General features: G+C 41.0%; 1 protein-coding gene across 1 annotated transcript in view; it reads left to right on the plus strand.

Annotated features, from left to right (window-relative positions):
- LOC140493883 (anoctamin-9-like) overlaps positions 1 to 22,438 on the plus strand; it is a 199,356-nt gene that overhangs the window by 174,823 nt on the left and 2,095 nt on the right. The window contains exons 20-22 of the mRNA XM_072592877.1: positions 1,446 to 1,562; positions 15,019 to 15,112; positions 15,617 to 15,729. Of these exons, the coding sequence (XP_072448978.1) occupies positions 1,446 to 1,562; positions 15,019 to 15,112; positions 15,617 to 15,729 (324 nt within the window). The remainder of the gene's footprint in view (positions 1 to 1,445; positions 1,563 to 15,018; positions 15,113 to 15,616; positions 15,730 to 22,438) is intronic.

The raw sequence follows: 22,438 nt of genomic DNA on the forward strand, positions 1-22,438 counted from the left end.
TCTGAGTACCTCTTTGCCTCAATGCAATGAACATGCTCGTGTGGATGATGATTCCATGTCAGAGATGATGTGTGTGATAGTAACCATTCCTCACTTTCACTGGTATTATGTACCAGTTTCTCAAACTGTGGCAAAAGAGAAAAAAAAACACTACATGGCTTTATGGCCAATTCCAATAGCTCATCGATGTAAGAAGTTTCATGTATCAGTTCTGGCAGGTCCACTTCAACGCAGTGTGTTTTTTATATATATAGTTGGGGGTGGAGCTGATCAGGTGACCTGGATTGGCAGAGCTTTGGTCCACTCAAGAACCAGCTGTGGAGATGTGAGCATCATTAATAAAGTGTTCCTGTTCATATTAACCATTTGGCTACCTTGTGTATAATTCCTGGTTCCAAAGGTAGTAGCAACATAATAGTGAACCTTGCTGAGAGATCAGTAAGTCACACATTGCTGTCATATTCAAGAGCAACATATGCCCTCAGGCACCTCTGATTTAACGTCTAAGAGGCTGCCATTTAGAAATCTATCAGTGATGTAAAGGGTTATGGGGACAATGTGGGAAAAGGCATTGAAGTGGATGATCGTTTTGAATGGTATAACACACTCAATTGACTGGATGGCTTATTCCTGCTCTCATGTTCCCATATTTCTGAAGAAAGACTGCCTCGAGACCTGTCATGAAGGTCTAACTTTTACTCACCTTACAAGAGCAAAGGAGGTAACTGAACCTTTTAATGCACTGCACCCAGTCCCTCATAATCTGACACAAAAGCTGAGTGTGCAGAAGCTTTGTGCATATGATACCTTAAGATTTTGTGTATGTCAGAGTCCTATGATGGAAGAAGAAAAAGGGGAAGTGAAATGTTCAGAAGCTGATCAGATCAGGTTTGCTACAGTTATCGAAAGATATAAAATAAAGGGACCCACAACAGGTTTGGTGTATAAAACTTTGGGAAGAACTCAAGAGGCACCAAGGATTCAAACTAGAAACTACAGGCAAGGGATAGGTGTAGTTACACCTTCTGTCAAGGTCATAGTGGAGAATATAAATGCCTCAGTGTCCTCTTCATTGTTTGTACTGAAAAAAGAGATTGAATCACAGTCTTTAGAAATTAAATCCCAAAGAGCATTACAAAGTAACAACCACTGATAGCAGGATGTTGATGATGGTTAATTTTTATTTTTCCTAATGTATTTTGTACAGAACTGTTATCTAAAGTAATCAATATAACATTTCTGTAGACATGAAGATCCTGATAGCTTTAATCCTTACACAGGCATTAATTTTCTTTAAAGCTCACTTCAACATTATTCTTACTGTTGGCTATATTTAACACTTGCATCTAACACTCCAAAGTATCTTGGCATATATTCAAATATTTGAGATACTATCAAAATGCAAATTGCTGTTACACACTGACCTGCCTATATTTCCTTTGCAGCTGTCTAACTGGGTATGTTAATAATAGCCTCTCTGTATTCCACCTGAAAGATTTTGAGAATAAAATTCCTTTGGAGCATGGATCAGGGTTACTGGAACTTTCAATGAACCACTGCAGGTAAGATATTAATCCTATTCTTGACTTCCATACATGAGGTTTACCAGCAGGTGTCTCAGGATAATGAAAATAAATGGATACTTTAACAGATTTCCCCTCTCCTGAATCCAGGACAATTGAAGCATCCCATTTGTCATCCTAATTCAACACAGACTAGAAGAATTTGGGACATTCCAGGTCTGTAAGGTTCAGTTCCACAATTGGCAGGGATTTTGCAACTGAGTCATTGGGGAAAGGCTCATTTCTTACTTCCAAATTCATGAGTATCCTAACATCGTCAAACTCTTTAATCCAGTACCTGACTTACCTAATCTGATGCAAGAGGTAAAAAAGATCACTAGAGAAAGACAGTGGGTCAAACATTATCGGGAAATCAGTAGTTCTATAGAGAAGGTGAAGTCCTGAGAGTTGAGAATGACAGAGGGTAGGTTGAGGATAATGGATAGTAGAAGTGAAGTAGTAGGGACCTCTTACTGTGTACCAGCAAGAGGGGGGTTTGACAGAAGAGAGAGGGTGGGTTTATGCTTAGCAACAGCTGATCTGAGGTAATGGGCCATGGTCAAAGATTACTGACAGCAGAGTAAGGCTCATTGAATGGAGCTCAAGTAATGTAAAGAATGTCAAAGGTGATTGAGGGAGGATGATGAATTTTGGCTTCCAATTTAAGGGCCATAGTACAAGTGTTCACAGACATGGATGCATTCATAAGAACAAATTCTGTTTCGTGAACTTTGAGGTGGATTTGATCACAGATGGAGTGAATGGTTAATCGTAAGTATTGCGCTCTGAGTGGCCCAAAGTATTCAGGACATTTTGGGGTTCAAAGTCCACACTGACCAGATCTCCATTTGAGTTTTGCTCATAATTCTCCTCAGATAGAGGAGATGGGTCAAGTGCATGTAATTCTTTTGCAGCCGTTGCAGCTGCAGAGGAACCAGCAACACAGGGCCATGTCGAGCAATGCCTTGAACTCCAATATGAAGCCCCAACAAATGGCAGCTTAGGATGCTCGCGACCAGGACCAGGGTCATATCAACCACTTGCTCATAACTAAATGTACTATATCTACCTGCTACCTCTATCATAGGTGACTGAAGATTTCACAAGCTTACATCACTCCAGGAAGACCTCGGCCCTCATGGATTGGATTAGAATTCAATGCCTGTAGCTACAAAGATCACTGTGGTCTTGAATTTCTACACTGCCAGAGCTTTTCACGGCTCTATGATGGATATTTGTGGCATCTCACAGTCAAACTCTCAAATGCATTAGAGAAGTCTCTAATTCCCTTCATATTCCATATCCAAGGTTAAATGCATTTGGGATATTCAGCACAAACCTTGAGAGCCAGATAGCCAGGTTTGAAGGTTTCACTGGCATCATCACATTCCAGTGACACAATTGATTGTACATGTGGACAGAATGATCCCTGGGAATAGCCAAGAGCATCCATAACCTGTATGTGTTGCAAATTGCAGTTAGTTTATGATCGCTGTAAATACTTCTTATATATGTGTGGTTGCTTTCTACAGAATTCTCATGACTCTTAAACCCTCACTCAAGCTTAGGAGTGAAGTCACATCTGACTGAGTGACACAGACCCTAAATGCTGGCAATGTCTTGCTAAGAACTTTGGGTTTCTTCAGTTTCCTCATTTTCCCCTCCCCACACCTTGTCTCAGTCCCAACCCTTGAACTCAGCACTACCTTCCTAACCTGCAATCTTCTTCCTGACCTCTCCACCCCCACCCCCATTCCGGCCTATCGCCTTCACCTTAACCTCCTTCCACCTATCACATTTCCAACGCCCCTCCCCCAAGTCCCTCCTCCCTACCTTTTATCTTAGCCTGCTTGGCACACTCTCCTTATTCCTGAAGAAGGGCTCATGCCCGAAACGTCGATTCTCCTGCTTCTTGGATGCTGCCTGACCTGCTGCGCTTTATGATCACTGGTCCCCAAGTATTCCCCTACTAATATCTCAGTCACCTCCCCTGCCTGGTTTCCCAAGAGAAGGTCGAGTTTTCCTTCTTCTGTAGTAGCAACATCCACATATTGAATAAGAAAATTTCTTGAACACTCTTAACAAATTCCTCTCCATCCAAGCCCCTAACACTATGACAGTCCCAGTCTATGTTTGGAAAGATAAAATTCCTGAACATTACTACCCTATTATTCTTACAGATATCTTAGATCTTCCACATATTTGCACCTCAATTTTGCACTGAGTATTGGGAGCCTACAGCACAATCCCATTAAGGTGACCATCATTTTTTCATTTCTCAGTTCTACCCATATAGCTTCATTGGACAATCCTCCAGGAATATCCTCTCTAACTGCAGCTGTAATGTTGTCGCTATTCAAAAACGCCATTCTCCCACCTCTTGACTCCCTTTCTATCCTTTTTATAGCATCTATACCCTGGAACATTAAGCTGCCAGTTTTGTCCCTCTCTCAGACATGTTTCTGTAATAGCTATGATATTCCAGTCTCATGTTCCCATCCATACCATAAGTTCACCTGCCTCATCTATCAGGCATCTTGCATTAAAATAAATGCAGTTTAATTCATCAATCTTACCTCATTCTCTGTTGTGTTCTTGCCTTCCTTGCCAATTTCACTTGCTCCCTTTAACTACTGTTCCAGCCTCAATCTTCTCTTGTCTCCCAACTGCTTACAGTTGCCCACCTTTCCCCAAAGTCCCGAGTAAGACTAACAAATCTCCTCACTAGGATATCGGTCCCCCTCCAGTTCAGGTGCACCCTGTCCCTCTTCTATAGGTCTCTTCTGCCCCACAAAAGATCCCAATGATCCAAAAATGTGAAACCCCTGCACCAAACCCTCAGCCACATATTAATCTGAACTATCCCCCTATTCCTACTCTCACTAGCATGAGGCACCAGGAGTAATCCAGACCCTGAAGGTCCAGCTTTTTAACTTCCTGCCTAATTTCCTGTATTTGGTTTGCAAAACCTCAATTCTTTCTCTATCTATGTCATCTGTACCAATGTGTCAGCAACTTCTGGCTATTCACACTCCCCTTTGAGAATTTACCCCAACTGCTCCAAGATATCCTTGAATCTGGCACCAGGTAGGCCTGAAGTCTCGTTCACAGTTGGTTTGGGTCCCTGATTAAAGAGTCCCCTATCACAATCAATCACTTGGACCTTAACATAACTCTGTAAACAGCAGAGCCAGTTATGGTGCTAAAGACCTGCTGTCAGTGCTATTTGCCTATGAGTGGCCATCTCCCAGTATCCAAAATGATATATTTATTTGAGAGGGGTTAGCCACAAGGTACTCCTGCACTACCTGCTTACTTCTCCTGATAGTCTCTCATCTATATGACTGTTTTTGCAGTGTGACCACCTCCCTGAAGCTACTATCTTTCACACCCTTTGGTTTTTGTAGACACCTCAGTGCCTCAAACTACAGCTTCAACCATCCATGTGGTCTGATAGAAGCTACAGCCAAGTATACTTCCTGCAGTGTTGCCAGGGACAATCAACTGTTCCCTGACGTAATCTAGTATCCTTTCAGCCCCATTAGTTTCTCCAGTATAGTGTTCTTCCTGATGCTAATTTCCTTCAACTCCCCATTTTCCCTAACTACTCAGATCTCCAAATCTGGGAGATATCTGGTATCTTGATCGGTGAAACAAATGACGCAAAGTAATCATTTAGCTTCCCTGCTTTTTCCCTGTTTCCCATTATGGATTCACCTGATTCTGCATGCAATGAATTTGCATTCATTTTAGTTAAACATTTCTTTTTTACCTACCTATAGAAACTTTTACAATCCGGTTTTGTTTTTGATAGTTTGCATTGATATTCTAGTCTCTTTCCTTACCAGTTTCTTGGTCATCCTTTGCCATATTATACAAACTCAGAATTAATCATCTTCAGAATTATTGATTTTCTGGGAAATTTATATGCCTTTTATTTTAATCTTATGTAATCTTGATCTTCTTTCACGGTCGACTGATCTTTTTTGAGCTTTGCACCTTGAAAGAATATGTAGTTGCTGTCAGTCATGTAATAGTTCTTTAATGTATTTTTCCCATCAACCTTTGGCCAATTCATGCCTCATGCCTTCATTATCTCCCTTGTTCAAATTTAGCATCCCTCATTCAGAATGAACATATCTCACTTTTAAACTTAATGTAAAAAAAGTTTTTTTTTAACAAGATTGTTAATTATTCTTTATCATCACATAATACTAGCTCTAAAATAGCATGCTGAGTAACCTATTTGGCTCTTCAACATACTGCAATAGAAAGTCATCCTCAGCACATTTCAGAAACTTGTTTTTCACAGCTTTAGTGCTCACTTGGTTTACCCAGTCTGTATGCAGATTAAAGTCACCCATGATAACTCTACTGCCCATGCTATATGCTTTACACATCTCCTGATTAATTACATTCTGCATGCTATCACTACTATTTGGTGGCCAATAAATAATTCCAACCCATAACTGCTGCCCCTTAATGTTTCTTAGTTCAACTCAAACAAATTCTACATATTGTTCTTCCGTTCTGAGATCCTCTCATACTAATGTATTGATCACATCTTGTATTATCAGCGTGATTTCACTTTCTTTTCCTTCTTATCTGTCCTTCCTAAATGTTGAATATCTTTCAATGTTCAGTTTCCAGTCCTGGTTACCATGTTTCTGTAATGGAAATTAGATCATCCTCATGTATCTCTATTTCTGCCTTTAGATCGTCTACCTTGTTGCAAATTATGTCTTCACCAGTAGAGTGCTTTTTGTCTTTTTGACATCATTTTGCTTTCAGAACAAAATGGATGCATAACTTTGTTTCTTCTGTCTTCTAGTCTATTTATCATCTTTTCAACGTTCTGTCACCAACTTTACTTCCTTCCAATTTGGTGTACCCCTCAGGCTCCATTTCCCTGATAAACTGGTTTAAACCCACCCCATCAGCGCTGGCATATCTTCCTGTGAAGATATCCCTCCCAGTCCTGTTAAGACATAATCTGGCCAGCTTGTAAGGGTCCAACCTACTCCAAAACAGATCCCAATTCCTCAGAAATATGATGCACTCTCCTATGCCAATTCTCCAGCCACATGTTCAAATGACCACTCCTCCTAATCTTATGCTCATCAACATATGGCACTGGGTGTAATCCTAAAATTTTTGAGGTCATGCTTTTCAATTTCTTTTTTAACTCCCTGAAATCTGCCTTCAGGATCTCATCCCTCTCTTTACCTATGTCATGGAGACCCATGAATCTGGCTGATCCCCAACCCAGATGAATCCTGCAGTCGCTCTGTGATGTCCTTGACCCTCGCACCAAGGAGGTAATACACCATTCTGGAGTCATATTTACTGCTACAGAAATGCCTGGCTAATCCTATAACTATTCAATACGCTGGCATAATCCTCTATAACTACTGTTCTTCCACTCTTCTTCCTCCTTTTTATAGCTGAGTTGCTTGCGGTGCCAATGATCTGGCTGTGGTTACACTTTCCTGAAGAACCATCACCCTCACCAAAATGGAATACAAATTAGTAAGCACAATAGACTCCTGCAATATTGGTCTGGTTTTCTTAGACAGTCTGGTAGTCATTGATTCCCTTTTTGCCTGTACACTTCTAGTTTATGGTGTGACCAGCTCCCTGTACATGCAATTCACATCGTCCTCTGTCTCACGGATACACAGTAGTCACTCTAACAACTCCTAAAATTCCAAAACCTGGAGCTCATGCTGATGCTGTCAGTGACTCTTCTTGCAGATGCTTGTCTAGGACTCATGGATTCTCCAATGACTTCACATCTGATGCAGGATGTACACTCCATTTGTCCTTTCTGACCTGTAATTTCATCACTCTGTATACTATTTGTCATCTTTGGAATAAGTATGGATTAAATATGAAAATCAAAAAAGCTGTTTCTCAGAAAAAGAGAGAAGAAAAATAAATCTATTGACTTAAGCTAAATTGCCAGTCTTTACTTTAAAGATTGGAAATACTAATCAAACCTATTCACCAATTAGCTGTTTTCTCTACACTCCTGACATTATGCCATCATACAGGTAGGCCTTATAATTCACAACTTATTTCCTCTCCTTCTCATAACTGACTCTGGAGACTTTATTTCTTTCAGTAAACCACCTTTAATTTAATGCACTCTGCCCTGAATGTCCATGTTGACCCAAATTCCCAGTTACACTGTCTCAGTCTAACTCTAGTGAAGCCTCCCTCACTCTGGTTGTGCAGATTCCTCTGGTTAATTGTCCACCAGAGACATAGCCAGATGTGGCAAGACTGTATTGTTACGACACGGAGTAAACCCCTCTGCTAACTTAAACCAAACAGATATGTTAGAGTATGAGTGACAAAGAACTACCCAAATTCCACCATTTAAAGAAAAAATAAACAATTTATTCATTAACTCCAAAAGTGAGCATTAAACAACAACTATCTACAACTATCAGCCTCCTTTGTCTTAGCGATTTATCTACTTTCCACTCTGTAACAATATACTGATCCAATAATGCCCCTATAAAATTTACAGCAAATCAGTTTTCAAAATGAGTTGTCATCTTCGTGTGTCAAGCTTCCTCTGTCTGTAGATTTCCCCTGGGTTATCTTCTGTCTTCTGCTGCAAAGATGTTTCATATTGAAAGGTATCTTTTAGAGAGAGGGTCTATAGGCAGCCCATCGATGGCAGTACATGCTTTTTGTCTCCGGCTAACCGTTCAAAATGCCTGCTTTTTATACCCCAAAACATCAGATCATCTCATTGGTTTGATGTTGTCAAAACAATAAAATTCAAGTTTGATTAGGTTTTAGTATCTTGGGGCATAATTTAAACTGATTGATTAAATTTGAATGGTTCTGAAAACAATTCATTATCTGAGTTACAGCTCAAATGTTACACCTTCAAGTCAGTCACATGACAACTTCTTGCCAGCTTTTCAAAATTCACTCTTTCTTAAAGGTACAGTACACGCCTTCAACTCCACACCTCCCCCCTTCAGAAAAAAATGAACCAATAATGAAAATATGACTTCATGTTTTTTCTATTTCTTAATCACATTACCATGACATACTTAGGACATTAATCTAAGTTAATATTAACTTCTGCACACACACATATATAATATTGGTATTTATTCAATCTCATCTATACTTTGTCCGTTAAGTTTGCATCTGTTATTACATTCTTACGACCCACAACGTGTACGATTTTAAATTAGAGGTCTGTAACATAAGACTCCAACAAGATAGTCTCATATTTTTGTCTTCAAAGTGTTCCAAGAATGTAAGAGCATTGTGATCTGTGTACACAACCATCTCCGACACATTGTTTGTGACATAAACATTAAAATGTTGTAAGACCAGTACCAAACTCAGTAATTCTTTTTTGTTCGTAGAGTATTTTCTCTGGTGGATGTGAAGTTTCTTTGAAAAGTAACCAACTGGCAGTTCAATTTCATCATCTTCCTGTAGTAGTACAGCTCCAATTCCTATGTCACTAGCATTGATTACGACTTTGAAGGGTTTCAAAAAGTTCAGTGTAGTTAAAACTGGTGTGCTGCTTTTAAATTGTAAAATGCCTCCTGGCATTGTTCTGTCCACCAAAAGTTTGTGTTCTTCTTCAGCAAATCTGTTAATGGTGCCACTACACTGCTAAAGTTTGGAACAAACTTCCTGTAGAATCTGCTCAGTCCCTAAAATCAAAGCACTTCTTTCTTCAAGGTCGGTCATGGAAGTTCCTCGATGGCCTTCATCTTTGTGCTCCTTGGGATCAACCTTCCATGACCGATGTTATGGCCCAAGAATGTCACCTCTATTTTCACAAATTCATTTTTGTTTAAGTTTATTACCAACTTTGCTTCTCTTAATCGTTCAAAGAGCTCTGCCAACTGTGCCAAGTGATCTTTCCAGGACTCACTAAAAATTACTACATCATCCACTGCACAGTTTGTTAACCCAGCTGCTACTCTGTTCACGAGTCTTTAGAATGTGGCAGGTGCATTCTCCATTCTAAAGGGCATCACTTTGAATTGATATAGCCCATTTGGTGTACAAACGGAGAAATTTCTTTCACTGTCTCTGATAAAGGTACCTGCCAATAACCATGCAGTAGTATAACTGGCTTGTTTAACTTTCTCTTTACTGTCCTCCAGTCTCAGTATTGGGTATGAGTCTGATCTTGTCATGGTGTTGACCTTCTGATAATCTACACAAAATCATTGAATCCTGTTAGGTTTGGGAACTAATACAATTGGCGAACTCCGCTCACTCTGACTCAGTTCAATATCTTTGTTGAGCATCGCCTTCACTTCCTTCTGGACCTGTCTGACTTTGAAAGAATTAAGCCTATAGGGATGGTGTTTTATCGGAACAGCATTCCCTATATCTACCTCATGCACCATAGCATTAGTCCTCCCCATCTTATTCCTGCATTCGTCCTCACATTGCTGTAAAAAATCTTTCAACTGCATTCTTTGCTCCTTAGACAGACAGTTTACTAATGCTGGATGCTGCCTGACCTGCTGAGCTTTTCTAGCACCACTCTAATTTAAACTCTGGTTTCCAGCATCTGCAGTCCTCACTTTTGCCTAGTTTACTAACCTATCCCATTCCTCAAGGACTTCCTCATTGTTTAACATATTTTGCGGAGCATCAAACTCCACAACATCTGGATTTGATTCCTCACTCTACGGTGCAGTAACTAACACCTGTTTCTCCAGTTCATTCTCCCTCCTATAATAAGGTTTCAACATATTCGCATGACATACGCAGTACAGTTTTTTTTGTCTGGCATCTTTACCAGATAGTTCACCTGATTCAACTTTCTCTCAATTTGATAGGGACCACTAAACCTGGCTTTGAAGGGATCTCCCATCACTGGTAACAATACTAATATGTCATCTCCATGGAAAAATGTCCGACTCTCAGAGTTTTTATCTGCCACCTGCTTCATTCTATTCTGTGCCTTCTTCAGGTGCTGTTTAGCTAACTCACCTACCTGTTTAATCTCTCCGATACATAATCCAAGCGTGAGATCTCCAACTTTGGTCCTGTCAATTTTTCTTTAATTAATTTCAAAGGGCCTCTCACTTCATGTCCGAATATTAACTCAAAGGGAGTAAACTGAATAGATTCATTTGAGGCATCTCTAATGGCAAATAATACGAATGGGATACTTGTATCCCAATCATTCAGACAATCCTGACTGTACGCTTTCAACATGATCTTCAGGGTCTGATACCACCTTTCTCAAGCTCCCTGGGATTTAGGATGATACGCACTTAAAGTGCTATATATTTAAACTATCCATGACTTCCTTAAACAGCCTAGCAGTAAATTAGACCCTTGGTCTGATTGTATCTCCCTGAGTAGCCCATTCAACATGAAGAAAGCTACTAACTCCTCTGCCTTAATACTCTGTAATGGAATTGCTTCTAGTAATCCGGTAGACACATCCATTATGGTTAGCAAGTATTGGTTCCTACTTTTATTTCTTGGGAGGGGACCTACACAATCAATTATAACTAGCATGGAAGTTTCTTCAAATGCGGGAATTGGCAATAAAGGTGCTGGTTTTATTACTGCCTGTGGCTTACCTATCATTTGGCATATATGAAACATACAGCCAAAGTTAACCACATCCTTATGCATTCCAGGCTAGTAGAAATGTTTTAGTACCTTAGCCTGAGTCTTTCATACACCTAGGCGACCTCCTACAGGTAGTCCATGTGCTACCCGTAATCCTTCATGTGTGTAAACAACTGGCAACACAATCTGGTGTATTTCTGCCCATTTCTCCTCTGCACTAATCTGCGGTGCTCTCCATTTTTGTCCTAGGCTTCTATCTTTCAGATAATAATCCTCAGGAATATTCTATGCTTCCTTTTCTGAGTACGCATCAACATATTCAGTGCAGGAGACAGAGAAAGAGAAAGAGAAAGAAACTGAACAATTGCAACATTTAAAAGGCATTTGGATGGGTATATGAATAGGAAGGGTTTGGAGGGATATGGGCTGGGTGCTGGCAGGTGGGACTAGATTGGCTTGGGATATCTGGTCGGCATGGACGAATTGGACCGAAAGGTCTGTTTCCATACTGTACATCGTTATGACTCTATATACATCTTTTATTGTCTCTTCTTTCTGTTGCAAGTCCATTAGCCTTTCAGGAATAAACACTTCTGTCTGGCCCTCTGCCTGTTCAGGTTTTTTTCTGCACCATTACATCAAACAGGGTGTCTATTAACTGAACCTTAACCCCTTCATCCTTCTCTTTAGTTTTTGTTTTGTGCTGTGACTTATAATAATGGGATCTTGTTGCTACAGTCTGTGAAAATATCAGGGTATTTTTCTTTTAACTCCTCAGTTCCCTGGTCTTCCTTGGGCTTCTCTGCAACAAGGGGTGTCACTCCCACCTTGGACCCTGCTAAATCATTCCCAAGAGCAAACTGGATTCCTGGAACTAACACTCTGTCAATAACTCCCACTGTTACTTCCCCAGTCCTAAGTTGGCACTCCAACCTGATCTTACATAGGGGAATGCTAAATTTCTGTCCATCTATCCCACAAATTACCACTCTCTCAAGTAACAGGTCAGAAAGAGTGTTCATCTCTTACTATTAGAGACTGGTTAGATTGTTGTATCTCTCAAAATTATAATTTCTTGCCCTTTTCCCCCTGTACTTTCTGAGTAAACTTTATCCATAGAGGTGAAGTCTTTATAGAGATTAGGCACTAACTCTATACCCAGCTCCTGCCTAGGCTGTGCAATCCCCTGTAGCTCCTCGACTATTTTTGGGGTTTCCTTAACCACTTTCAGTAATGCCACTGGCTTAACTTCTTTTACCACATCTTTTCCCACAGTGCTTTTCTTTAATGACCAGCACTATGACTTTACATGTCCCACTTTACCACAGTGGAAACACCTGAGGCATTTCACCTCTGTTCCACCCACTTGGGTTTCTTTTTTAACTTGTGGTAAACAATTACCAGTGTTCACTATTCTTTGTTTCGTAGTGTAGGATCTCCCCTTCTCCCAAGTTCTATCCCTCACAAGATGGAATTCTTGCCAGAAGCTAAACCTTGTCTTCTGCAGTAACGTGAATTCGGCTGCTCTTCTCACTTCCCGAACTTTCTGTTCACCCATGTGATTTCTTATCATCTCTGGAAATGATATTTTTTAACTCTTCCAGCAGAATGATCTCTCTTAGAGCCTCAGAGGTCTTATCTGCTTTTAAGGCCAGCACCCATCTATCAAAATGACTATGTTTAATTCTTTCGAACTTAGCATCAGTTTGACCTGGTTTCTTCTTTATGTTTCTGAATCGCTGTCTATACGCTTCGGTACCAATTCATAAGCACTTAAAATAGCCTGTTTAACCTCTTTATAATCTCTTGATCCCTTAGCTGACCATGTTGCAAACACCTCACTAGTTCTGCCTACCAGTTTAGTCTGAACTAGCATGACTCACAGTCCTCTGACCACTCCATCTGCCTAGCCAATCTTTTCAAATAAAATAAAGAAGACTTTGACATCTTTTTAATCAAAATGTGGCAATGTTTTAACATATTTGTATGTATCACTTCTTTCTCTTTTAATCTGCATCCTGTTAACTTGACTTTACTGACTAAGTCACAACTTCTGAAGTTCAAATTCTCTCTGTTTTCTCTCTCCCTTCTCTCTCTCTCTTTCTCCAAATTCCCTCTCTCTCTTTCTCTCTCCCTTTCTTTATCTTCTAACTCCATTTTCCTCAATGAGGAGATTGAACAGTTCACCAACTTCACTAACACCTTTCACCCGACCTCAAATTCACCTGGATCATCTCAGACACCTCCCTCCCCTTCCTGGACATCTCCATCTCTATCTCATGTAACCAATTAACCATGGACATCTACTACAAACACACCGACTTTCACAGCTACCTGGACTATACATCCTCCCACCCTGCTCCCTTATTCCCAATTCCTATGCCTCCGCCGCATTTGTTCCCACCATAAAACATCCCAGATGGCCTCCTTCTTCAAAGATGCAATTTCCCCTCCCATATGGTCAATGATGCCCTCCAGCACATCTCTTCCACTTCCCACACCCCCGCCCTGAATTCCACCCCTCCCAATGTAACAAGGACAAACCCCCCCGGTCCTCACCTTTCACCCCACCAACTCTGTATACATTTCATCAACCTCCTCCACTTCAGCCACCTATAAACGGACCCACCACTAGGGATATATTTCCCTCCCAACCCCGATCAACATTTCGGAGAGACCATTCCCTCCACGACTCTCTTCAGATCCACACCCACCACCAGCCCACACCACACTCCCAGCACCTTCCCCTGCCACCACAAGAAGTGCAAATTTTGCGCCCACACCTCCCCCTTCACCTTCATCCAATATCCCAAAGGATCCTTCCACATCTGACAGACATTTACCTGCACTTCCACAAATGTCTTCTACTGTATCCATTGCAGCCAGTGTGGTCTCCTCTACAGAGGGGAGACAGAACGCCAACATGCAGATCGTTTCAGAGAAAATCTCTGGGACACCCACACCAACCAACCCCACCACCCATTGCTGAACACTTTAACTCCCCCTCCCAATCCACCAAGGACATGCAGGTCCTGGGCCTCCTCCATCGCCAAACCCTAACCACCTGATGCCTGGAGGAAGAACGCTTCATCTTCCGTCTTGGGACCCTGCCACCATACAGGATTAATGTGGATTTCATCAGTTTCCTCAATTCCCCTCCTTGCACCTTATGCCAGTCCCGAGTCTCCAATCGGCACCACCTTTGACCTGTCCATTGTCCTTCCTATCGATCCGCTCCACCCTCCTCACCGACCTATCACTTTCTCGCCCACCTTCATCTACCTATTGCATTCTTACCTACCAACCCTCTCCCCCTCCCCACCACCACCCCATGCCCATTTATCTCTCACCCACCCCCCGCAAGCCTCTTTCCTAATGAAGGGCTTATGCTCGAAATGTTGATTTTCCTGCTCCTCAGATGCTACCTGATCTGCTGTGCTTTTCCAGCACCACACTCTTGGTTCTGCTAATGTGATAGGACATATCAATGGATGCTGATGTGTGAAATGTTGTGAGTAAGGTATGATTCTCTATGATTGTCAGGCTATTACTTTACTAATCTATGGGATACCTTCAATTTTTCACAAGTCTGTTGGTGTTAGTAAAGACAACTTTGCAGGATTGATGGGGCTCGTTTAATCATTTCTGGTGCCTAGGTTCTGGGGGGTGCCATTTTAGCCAACCTGGGTTTTTACAATAATGGCCACTTTTAATTCCAGAATTTCTACTGAGTTCAAATTTCACCATCTTCTATGGTGAATATTGAATCTATATTCCCAGATCATTAGCCAGTATTTCTGGTTTACTCATCAAATGTCGTTACCACTATGCCATGTGAGTTAACCCATTTCATTTGTTGCATCCCCAGGTATCGTGACTACAGAAACGAATACAACTATGAGTATACTGTCCAATTCTGGCACATTTTTGCTGCTCGTTTAGCCTTCCTCCTCTTATTTGAGGTAAATTCTAGCTCTCTTTTGTACCAGGCCCTAGGATTCCTTGTCACATTTAGCATTTCTGAAACCTAAAGAGAAAGTAATCCTAGTAACTGATCTGTAGTTTAGGGGCAAAAACAATTTCTTCCATGTCCACATAACAGAATTTCTGACCTGCCCAGCAGTGTTAAAGTCATTAGGAGATACATTACTCCTTCAAACTAGCCTTTCATGGCAAATAGGAACTCTGTGAATAAAATGTAGAAAATGTGGGTAGGTCCCCTACTGCTAACTAACCTGAGACGAACAATTAGTTCTTTATGCTTCTCTGTGTGGTTCTTTATATGGTTCGGATCATCTTCTGTGTAGTATAACTTTTATTAAACAGTAACAAATATCTCTATTCATCCCAATCACGGGTTTGTATTTTATCAGAATTACCTATGTAATTTTAATATGGTAGGGTACTTAGTAGTTCACACATAATAAGAGTATCTTATCAAACAATTGTCTCCATTTCTGCTTTAGAATATTGCTATTTGCATCAAGTTCCTTGCGGCTTGGTTTATCCCTGATGTGCCAGTATCGGTCCGAAATCAAAATCTGACAGACACATATGACCGATTAAAGGAGGAGCTCAGGTAAATTTTGTTGGGCTGACACTAAGATGCTGTAAAATCCAGGGCTCTAAAACTCTGAATGCCTCCCAATTAACAAAGAAAGGCGAAAAAATGACGTGATCACAGCAGTAATATTGTGGTGTATGATGCCTGTGTGTTGTAAACACAACTCTGTACAACACCACTGTGAATGCAATGCAATCACAGCATGGTAAAGGGGCCTTATTGGTGCTGTATAAATGCAGTCCTGATCTGGTGCCCTTGTGAGCCAGTATGAACACAGCCTTGGTATGGTGTTGGCAATATAAACTTACACAGGTTGATGTCTGAATCCTGACAGTGTAAAAATAAATTGCTATGCTACATTGAATTTCTTAAAATTCTGAAGTACGTCACAATCAGAATCCTTTTGAAGTGCACTGATGTTATGTACATAAATAAAACAGCCATTTTTGCATGTATCAAAATAATGAGATGAATGTTTACAAAGGTAAAACATTACAGATACTGGATATTTGAAATAAAATCAGGAAACACTAACAATACTCCCTATATAAAGTGAAACATGGTTAATTTAGATTGTTCAAATCACTGAACACAGAAATACGAGCAAGTGTAGGCCTTTCAGCCCCAAGCCTGCTTTAGATCATGGCTGATCTGATCTTCCATCTTGTCATTTTCCTGCATTATCCCCATGTCCCTTTACATGTTCAATATCTAGAAATCCATTGATCTCTGCTTATGAGAAGGGCACAACAGTAATTTGGGGTGATTTGACATACATATCGACTGGATTAATCAACTTCACAAGGGTAGCCTCGAAGAAAGGTTCATAGAGGGCATGAAGGATTTTTTTTAGAGCAACACGTCATGGAGCCCACTAGCAGATTACCTACTTTAGATTTGGTATGATGTAACAAGGAAGAATTGATAAATAGTTTTGTAGTTAAGGATCCTCAGGGAAGGAGGGATCACCACATGCCAAAGTTTCAAATTCAGATTGTAAAATTAAAGCCTGAGTTGCATATGAGAGTTATAGCGTTGGGCAAAGGTAATTATATAGGCTTGAGGAAAGAGTTGGTCCAAATGGACTAGACAAAAATATTAAAGGGCAGGATTGTTGAAGAACAATGGTAAATGCTTAGGAAGATACTAAATACCTCTCAATTAAAGTATATTTCTGAGAGGAAAAGAAATCATAAGAAAGTGAAAAATCATCCATGGCTTAACATAAAGGCAAAAACTAGGGCATATCATACTGCAAAGGTTAATCACACTTTGGAGGATTCGGAGAATTTTAAACACTAGCAAGATGAAAATAGTGAGGTAATAATAAGAAACTCAGAAATGGCAGAGGCACTAAACCAATATTTTGTCATTGTTTTTACAGTGGAAGATCATCTCTTCCATAAAATAGTAGTTAATACAGAGGAACTTGGTAAAATTACAATAACTAGGGAGAAGGTATAAAGTAAACTGATGGGCTTAAAGGCACCTAAGTTCCCTGGGCCTGATAACCTGCACTCTAGGAAGGTTAAAGGAAGTGGCAGCAGAAATAATGGATGCATTACCGTATATACTCGAGTAATAGTTACTCTCATGTAAAAGTTCATACCATATTTTTGACCAAAATATCTGGAATTTTCCATTTATCTTATGTGAAAGTCGACCCTAATTCTTCAGAGATAACAGATCAACATTTATGAGTCAGTTTGCCAGTCATCCCATGCCTCCCTGGGTATTCCAGTCCGCCAGCCGTCTACTCCGTTCCGCGTTTTCAGAATTACCATAATTTGTTTTCTTTGCTCTGAGATCATTTGGGCTTCTGCTAATGATACGTTTAAATTTTGCCAGGCACAAGTTTCAGCCACTCAAAAGTAGCAGCCACATAATAGTTAACCCCATAAATTTAACCTTAAAAGTAATCAAAAAATTCCTCTATTACTTGAGTATATACAGTAATTATGATTTACCAAAATTCTCTGGATTGTAGAAAGATACCAGTGGATTGGAAACATGCTAATGTTACACCCTTGTTCAAAAAAGGAGATAAGCAAAAGATGGGAAACTGTGGACCAGTTAGTGTGACCTCTGCAGTCGGGAGGTTGCTGGAGTCAATCATAAAGGAGGAGATAACTGAACACTTAGAGTCACAGAATCATAGAGATGTACATGCCAACCAGGCATCCCAACCCAATCTAGTCCCACCTGCCAGCACCTGGCCCATATCCCTTCAAACCCCTCCTATTCATATGCCCATCCAGGTGCCTTTTAAATGTTGGAATTATACCAGCCTCCACCACTTCCTCTGACAGCTCATTCCATACCCATACCATGCTCTGCATGACAATGTTGCCCCTTAGGTCTCTTTTATATCTTTCCCCTCTCACCCTAAACCTATGCCCTCTAGTTCTGGACTACCCTACCCCAGGCTTTGTCTATTTATCCTATCCATGCCCCTCATGATTTTATAAACTTCTATATGGTTACCCCTCAGCCTTCAACGCTCCAGGGAAAACAGCCCTAGCCTATTCAACCTCTTCCTATAGCTCAAATCCTCCAATCCCAGCAACATCCTTGTAAATCTTTTCTGAACCCTTTCAAGTTTCACAACATTCTTCTGATAGGAAGGAGACCAGAATTGCACACAATATTCCAACAGTGCCCTAACCAATGTCCTGTACAGCCATAACATGACTCCCAACTCCTGTACTCAATACTCTGATCAATAATGGAAAGCATCTTCACTATTCTATCTACCTGCAACTCCACTTTCAAGGAGCTTTGAACCTGCACTCTGAGGTCTCTTTGCTCAGCAACACTCCCAAGGACCTTACCATTAAGTGTATAAGTCCTGCTAAGATTTGCTTTCCCAAAATACAGCACCTCACATTTATCTAAATTAAACTCCATCTGCCACTTCTCAGCCCATTGGCCCATCAGATCAAGATCCCGCTGTAATCTGAGATAACTCTCTTCGCTGTCTACTACACCTCCAATTTTGGTGTCATCTGCAAACTTACTAACTATACCTCTTATGCTCACATCAAAATCATTTATATAAGTGATGAAAAGTAGTGGACCCAGCACAGGCCTCCAGTCTCAAAAACCCTCCACCACCACCCTCTGTCTTCTACCATGGAGCCAGTTGTATCCAAATGACTAGTTCTCCCTGTATTCTATGAGAGCTAACCTTGCTAACCAGTCTTCCATGGGGAACCTTGTCAAATGCCTTACTAAAGTCCATATAGATCACATCTGCCCTCATCAATCCTCTTTGTTACTTCTTCAAAAAACTCAATCAAGTTTGTGAGACATGATTTCCCATGCACAAGCCATGTTGATTATCCCTAATCAGTCCTCGCTTTTCCAAATACATGTACATCATGTCCCTCAGGATTCCCTCCAACAACTTGCCCACCACCAACATCAGTCTCACTGGTCTATAGTTCCCTGGCTTGTCTTACCACCTTTCTTAAAGAGTGGCACACCATTAGCCAACCTCAAGTCGACTGGCACCTCACCTGTGACTATCAATGGTACAAATTACTCAGTAAGAGGCCCAGCAGTCACTTCCCTAGCTTCCCACAGAGTTCTAGGGCACCCCGATCAGGTCCGAGGGATTTATCCACTTTTATATGTTTCAACATATCCAGCACATCCTCCTCTGTAATATAGACATTTTTCAAGATGTCACCATCTATTTCCCTACATTCTATATCTTCCATGTCCTTTTCATCAGTAAATACTGATGCAACATACTTGTTTAGTATCTTCCCCCATCTCCTGCAGCTCCACATGAAGGCCACCTTGCTGATCTTTAAGAGGCCCTATTCTCTCCCTAGTTACCCTTTTGTCCTTAATATATTTGTAAAAACCCTTTGGATTCTCCTTAACTCTATTTGCCAAAGCTATCTCATGTCCCCTTTTTGCCCTCCTGATTTCCCTCTTAAGTATACCCCTACTGCCTTTATACTCTTCTAAGGATTCAACCAATCTATCCTGTCTATACCTGACATATGCTTCCTTTTTTTTAACCAAACCCTCAATTTCTTTAGTCATCCAGCATTCCCTATACCTACCAGCCTTTCCTTTCACCCTAACAGGAATATACTTTCTCTGGACTCTCGTTATCTCATTTCTGAAGGCTTCCCATTTTCCAGCCTTCCCTTTACCTGCGAACATCTGCGCCCAATCAGCTTTCGAAAGTTCTTGCTTAATACCGTCAAAATTGGCCTTTCTCTAATTTAGAACTTCAACTTTTAGATCTGGTTTATCCTTTTCCATCACTGTTTTAAAACTAATAGAATTATGGTCACTGGCCCCAAAGTGCTCCCCCACTGACACCTCAGTCATCTGCCCTGCCTATTTCCCAAAAGTAGGTCAGGTTTTGCACCTTCTCTAGTATGTACATCCACATACTGAATCAGAAAATTTTCTTGTACACACTTAACAAATTCCTCTCCATCTAAACCCTTAACACTATGGCAGTCCCTGTCTATGTTCGGAAAGCTAAAATCCCCTACCATAACCAGCCTATTATTCTTACAAATAACTGAGATTTACTTATATATTTTTATATTAGATTAGATTAGACTTACAGTGTGGAAACAGGCCCTTCAGCCCAACAAGTCCACACCGACCCGCCGAAGAGCAGCCCACCCATTCCCCTACATTTACCTCTTAACTAACACTACGGGCAATTTAGCATGGCCAATTCACCTGACCCTGCACATTTTTGGACTGTGGGAGGAAACCGGAGCACCCGGAGGAAACCCACGCAGACACGGGGAGAATGTGCAAACTCCACACAGTCAGTCGCCTGAGGCGGGAACTGAATCTGGGTCTCTGATGCTGTGAGGCAGCAGTGCTAGCCACTGTGCCACCGTGCCGCCCACAAAATTTGTTTCTCAATTTTCCTCTGACTATTAGGGGTCTATAATACAATCCCAATAAGGGGATCATCCCTTTATTATTTCTCAGTTCCAACGTCCCTGGATGTATTTCCAGAATATCCTCCCTCAGTACAGCTGTAATGCTATCCCTTATCAAAAACACCCCCCCACCCCCACCCCCCTCCTCTCTTGCCTCCCTTTCTATCCTTCCTGTAGCATTTGTATCCTGGAACATTAAGCTGCTAGTCCTGTCCATGAATGAGCCATGATTCTGTAATTGCCATGATATCCCTGTCCCATATTTCTAACCATGCCCTGAGTTCATCTGCCTTCCCTATTAGGCCTCTTGCATTGAAATTAAATGTAGTTTAATTTATTAGTCCTATCTTGTTCTCTGCTTTGTCCTGACCTACCCTGACTGTTTGACTTGCCTTTGTTCTGAACTGTACCAGTTTCAGATTGAAATCTTTCCTGACTATCTCTAATTTAGGTACAATTTGTCCTTCTTCTGCAGGACACGTCTACCCCAAAACAGCTTCCAATGATCCAAAAATGTGAATCCTTCTCCCATACACCAGCTCCTCAGCCATGCATTCATCTGCTCTATCCTCCTATTCCTGCCCTCAATAGTCCATAGCACCGGGAGTAATTCAGATATTACTACTCTCGAGGACCTCCTTTTTAAATTCCTGCCTAACTGTCTGTAATCACCCTTCAGAATCTCAACCTTTTCCCCTCCTATGTTGTTGGTTCCAATGTTAACAATGACCTCCTGCTGGCCCCTCTCCCCCTTGAGAACATTCTGCACCTTCTCTGAGACATCCTTGACCCTGGCACCAGGGAAGCAATATACCATTCTGATTTTTCACTTGGAGAAACAAAACTCAATTTACCAATGTCAACACAACTTTATGAAGGTCAAGTTGTGCTTCACAAACTTGCTGGAGTTCTTAGAGGATTTAACCAGCAAAGTGAATAATGGGGATCCAGTGGATGTGTATATCTAGACTCTACATTCTGAAGGCATTTGACAAGGTACCACGTAAATACCATCCAGAAAGTTAGAGCCCAGGGGGTTAATGGTAGAGTATCGGCTTAGAAAGAGGCCAACTGACAGAAAGCAGAGGTTTGGGATAAATGGGTTCTTCTCTGCATGGCAAACTGCAAATGGTGGGGTGCGGCAGAATTCAGTTCTCGGACCTCAACTATTTACAATCTAAATAAAAGATCTGCAAGGAACAGAGTGTAACATAGCAAAATTCACAGATGATACTAAAATAGATGGGAAATCAGGTTGTGATGAGGATATGTCGAGTTTACAGATGGACTGATTGGCTAGGAGATTGGGTCAAAACCTGGCAGATGGAGTTCATTGTGGATAAGTGCGAGGTTGCCAATTTTGGTTGGTAGAATAAAAGGACAAATTATTATTTAGATGAGAACCAGATTCAAAGTTAATCAGTGCAGAAGGATCTGGGAGTCTTTGTGCACGAATCACAGAAAGTAGGTATGCAAGTGCAGCATATAACAAGAAAGGCAAATAGAATTCTGGCATTTATTGCATTTACTGTGACTGAATTATAAAAGTGTTTTTACAATTATATAAGGTGTTGGTGAGACCACATCTGGAGTACTGTGTCCAGTTTTGGTCTCCTTGCTTGAGAATGTGACGGCACTGGAGGCAGTTCAGAGGAGGTTCACCAGGTTGATTCCAGGAATGAAAGGGCTGCTATACGAGGAATGGTTAAATAGCTTATGTTTAAACATGCTGGAGTTCAGATGAATGACGGGGGATTTGATTGAGGTATATAATATGCTAAAGGAGATTGAAAAGA

This window comes from Chiloscyllium punctatum, chromosome 22 (genome assembly GCF_047496795.1).
Source record: "Chiloscyllium punctatum isolate Juve2018m chromosome 22, sChiPun1.3, whole genome shotgun sequence".
NCBI classification, from domain to species: Eukaryota; Metazoa; Chordata; class Chondrichthyes; order Orectolobiformes; family Hemiscylliidae; genus Chiloscyllium; species Chiloscyllium punctatum.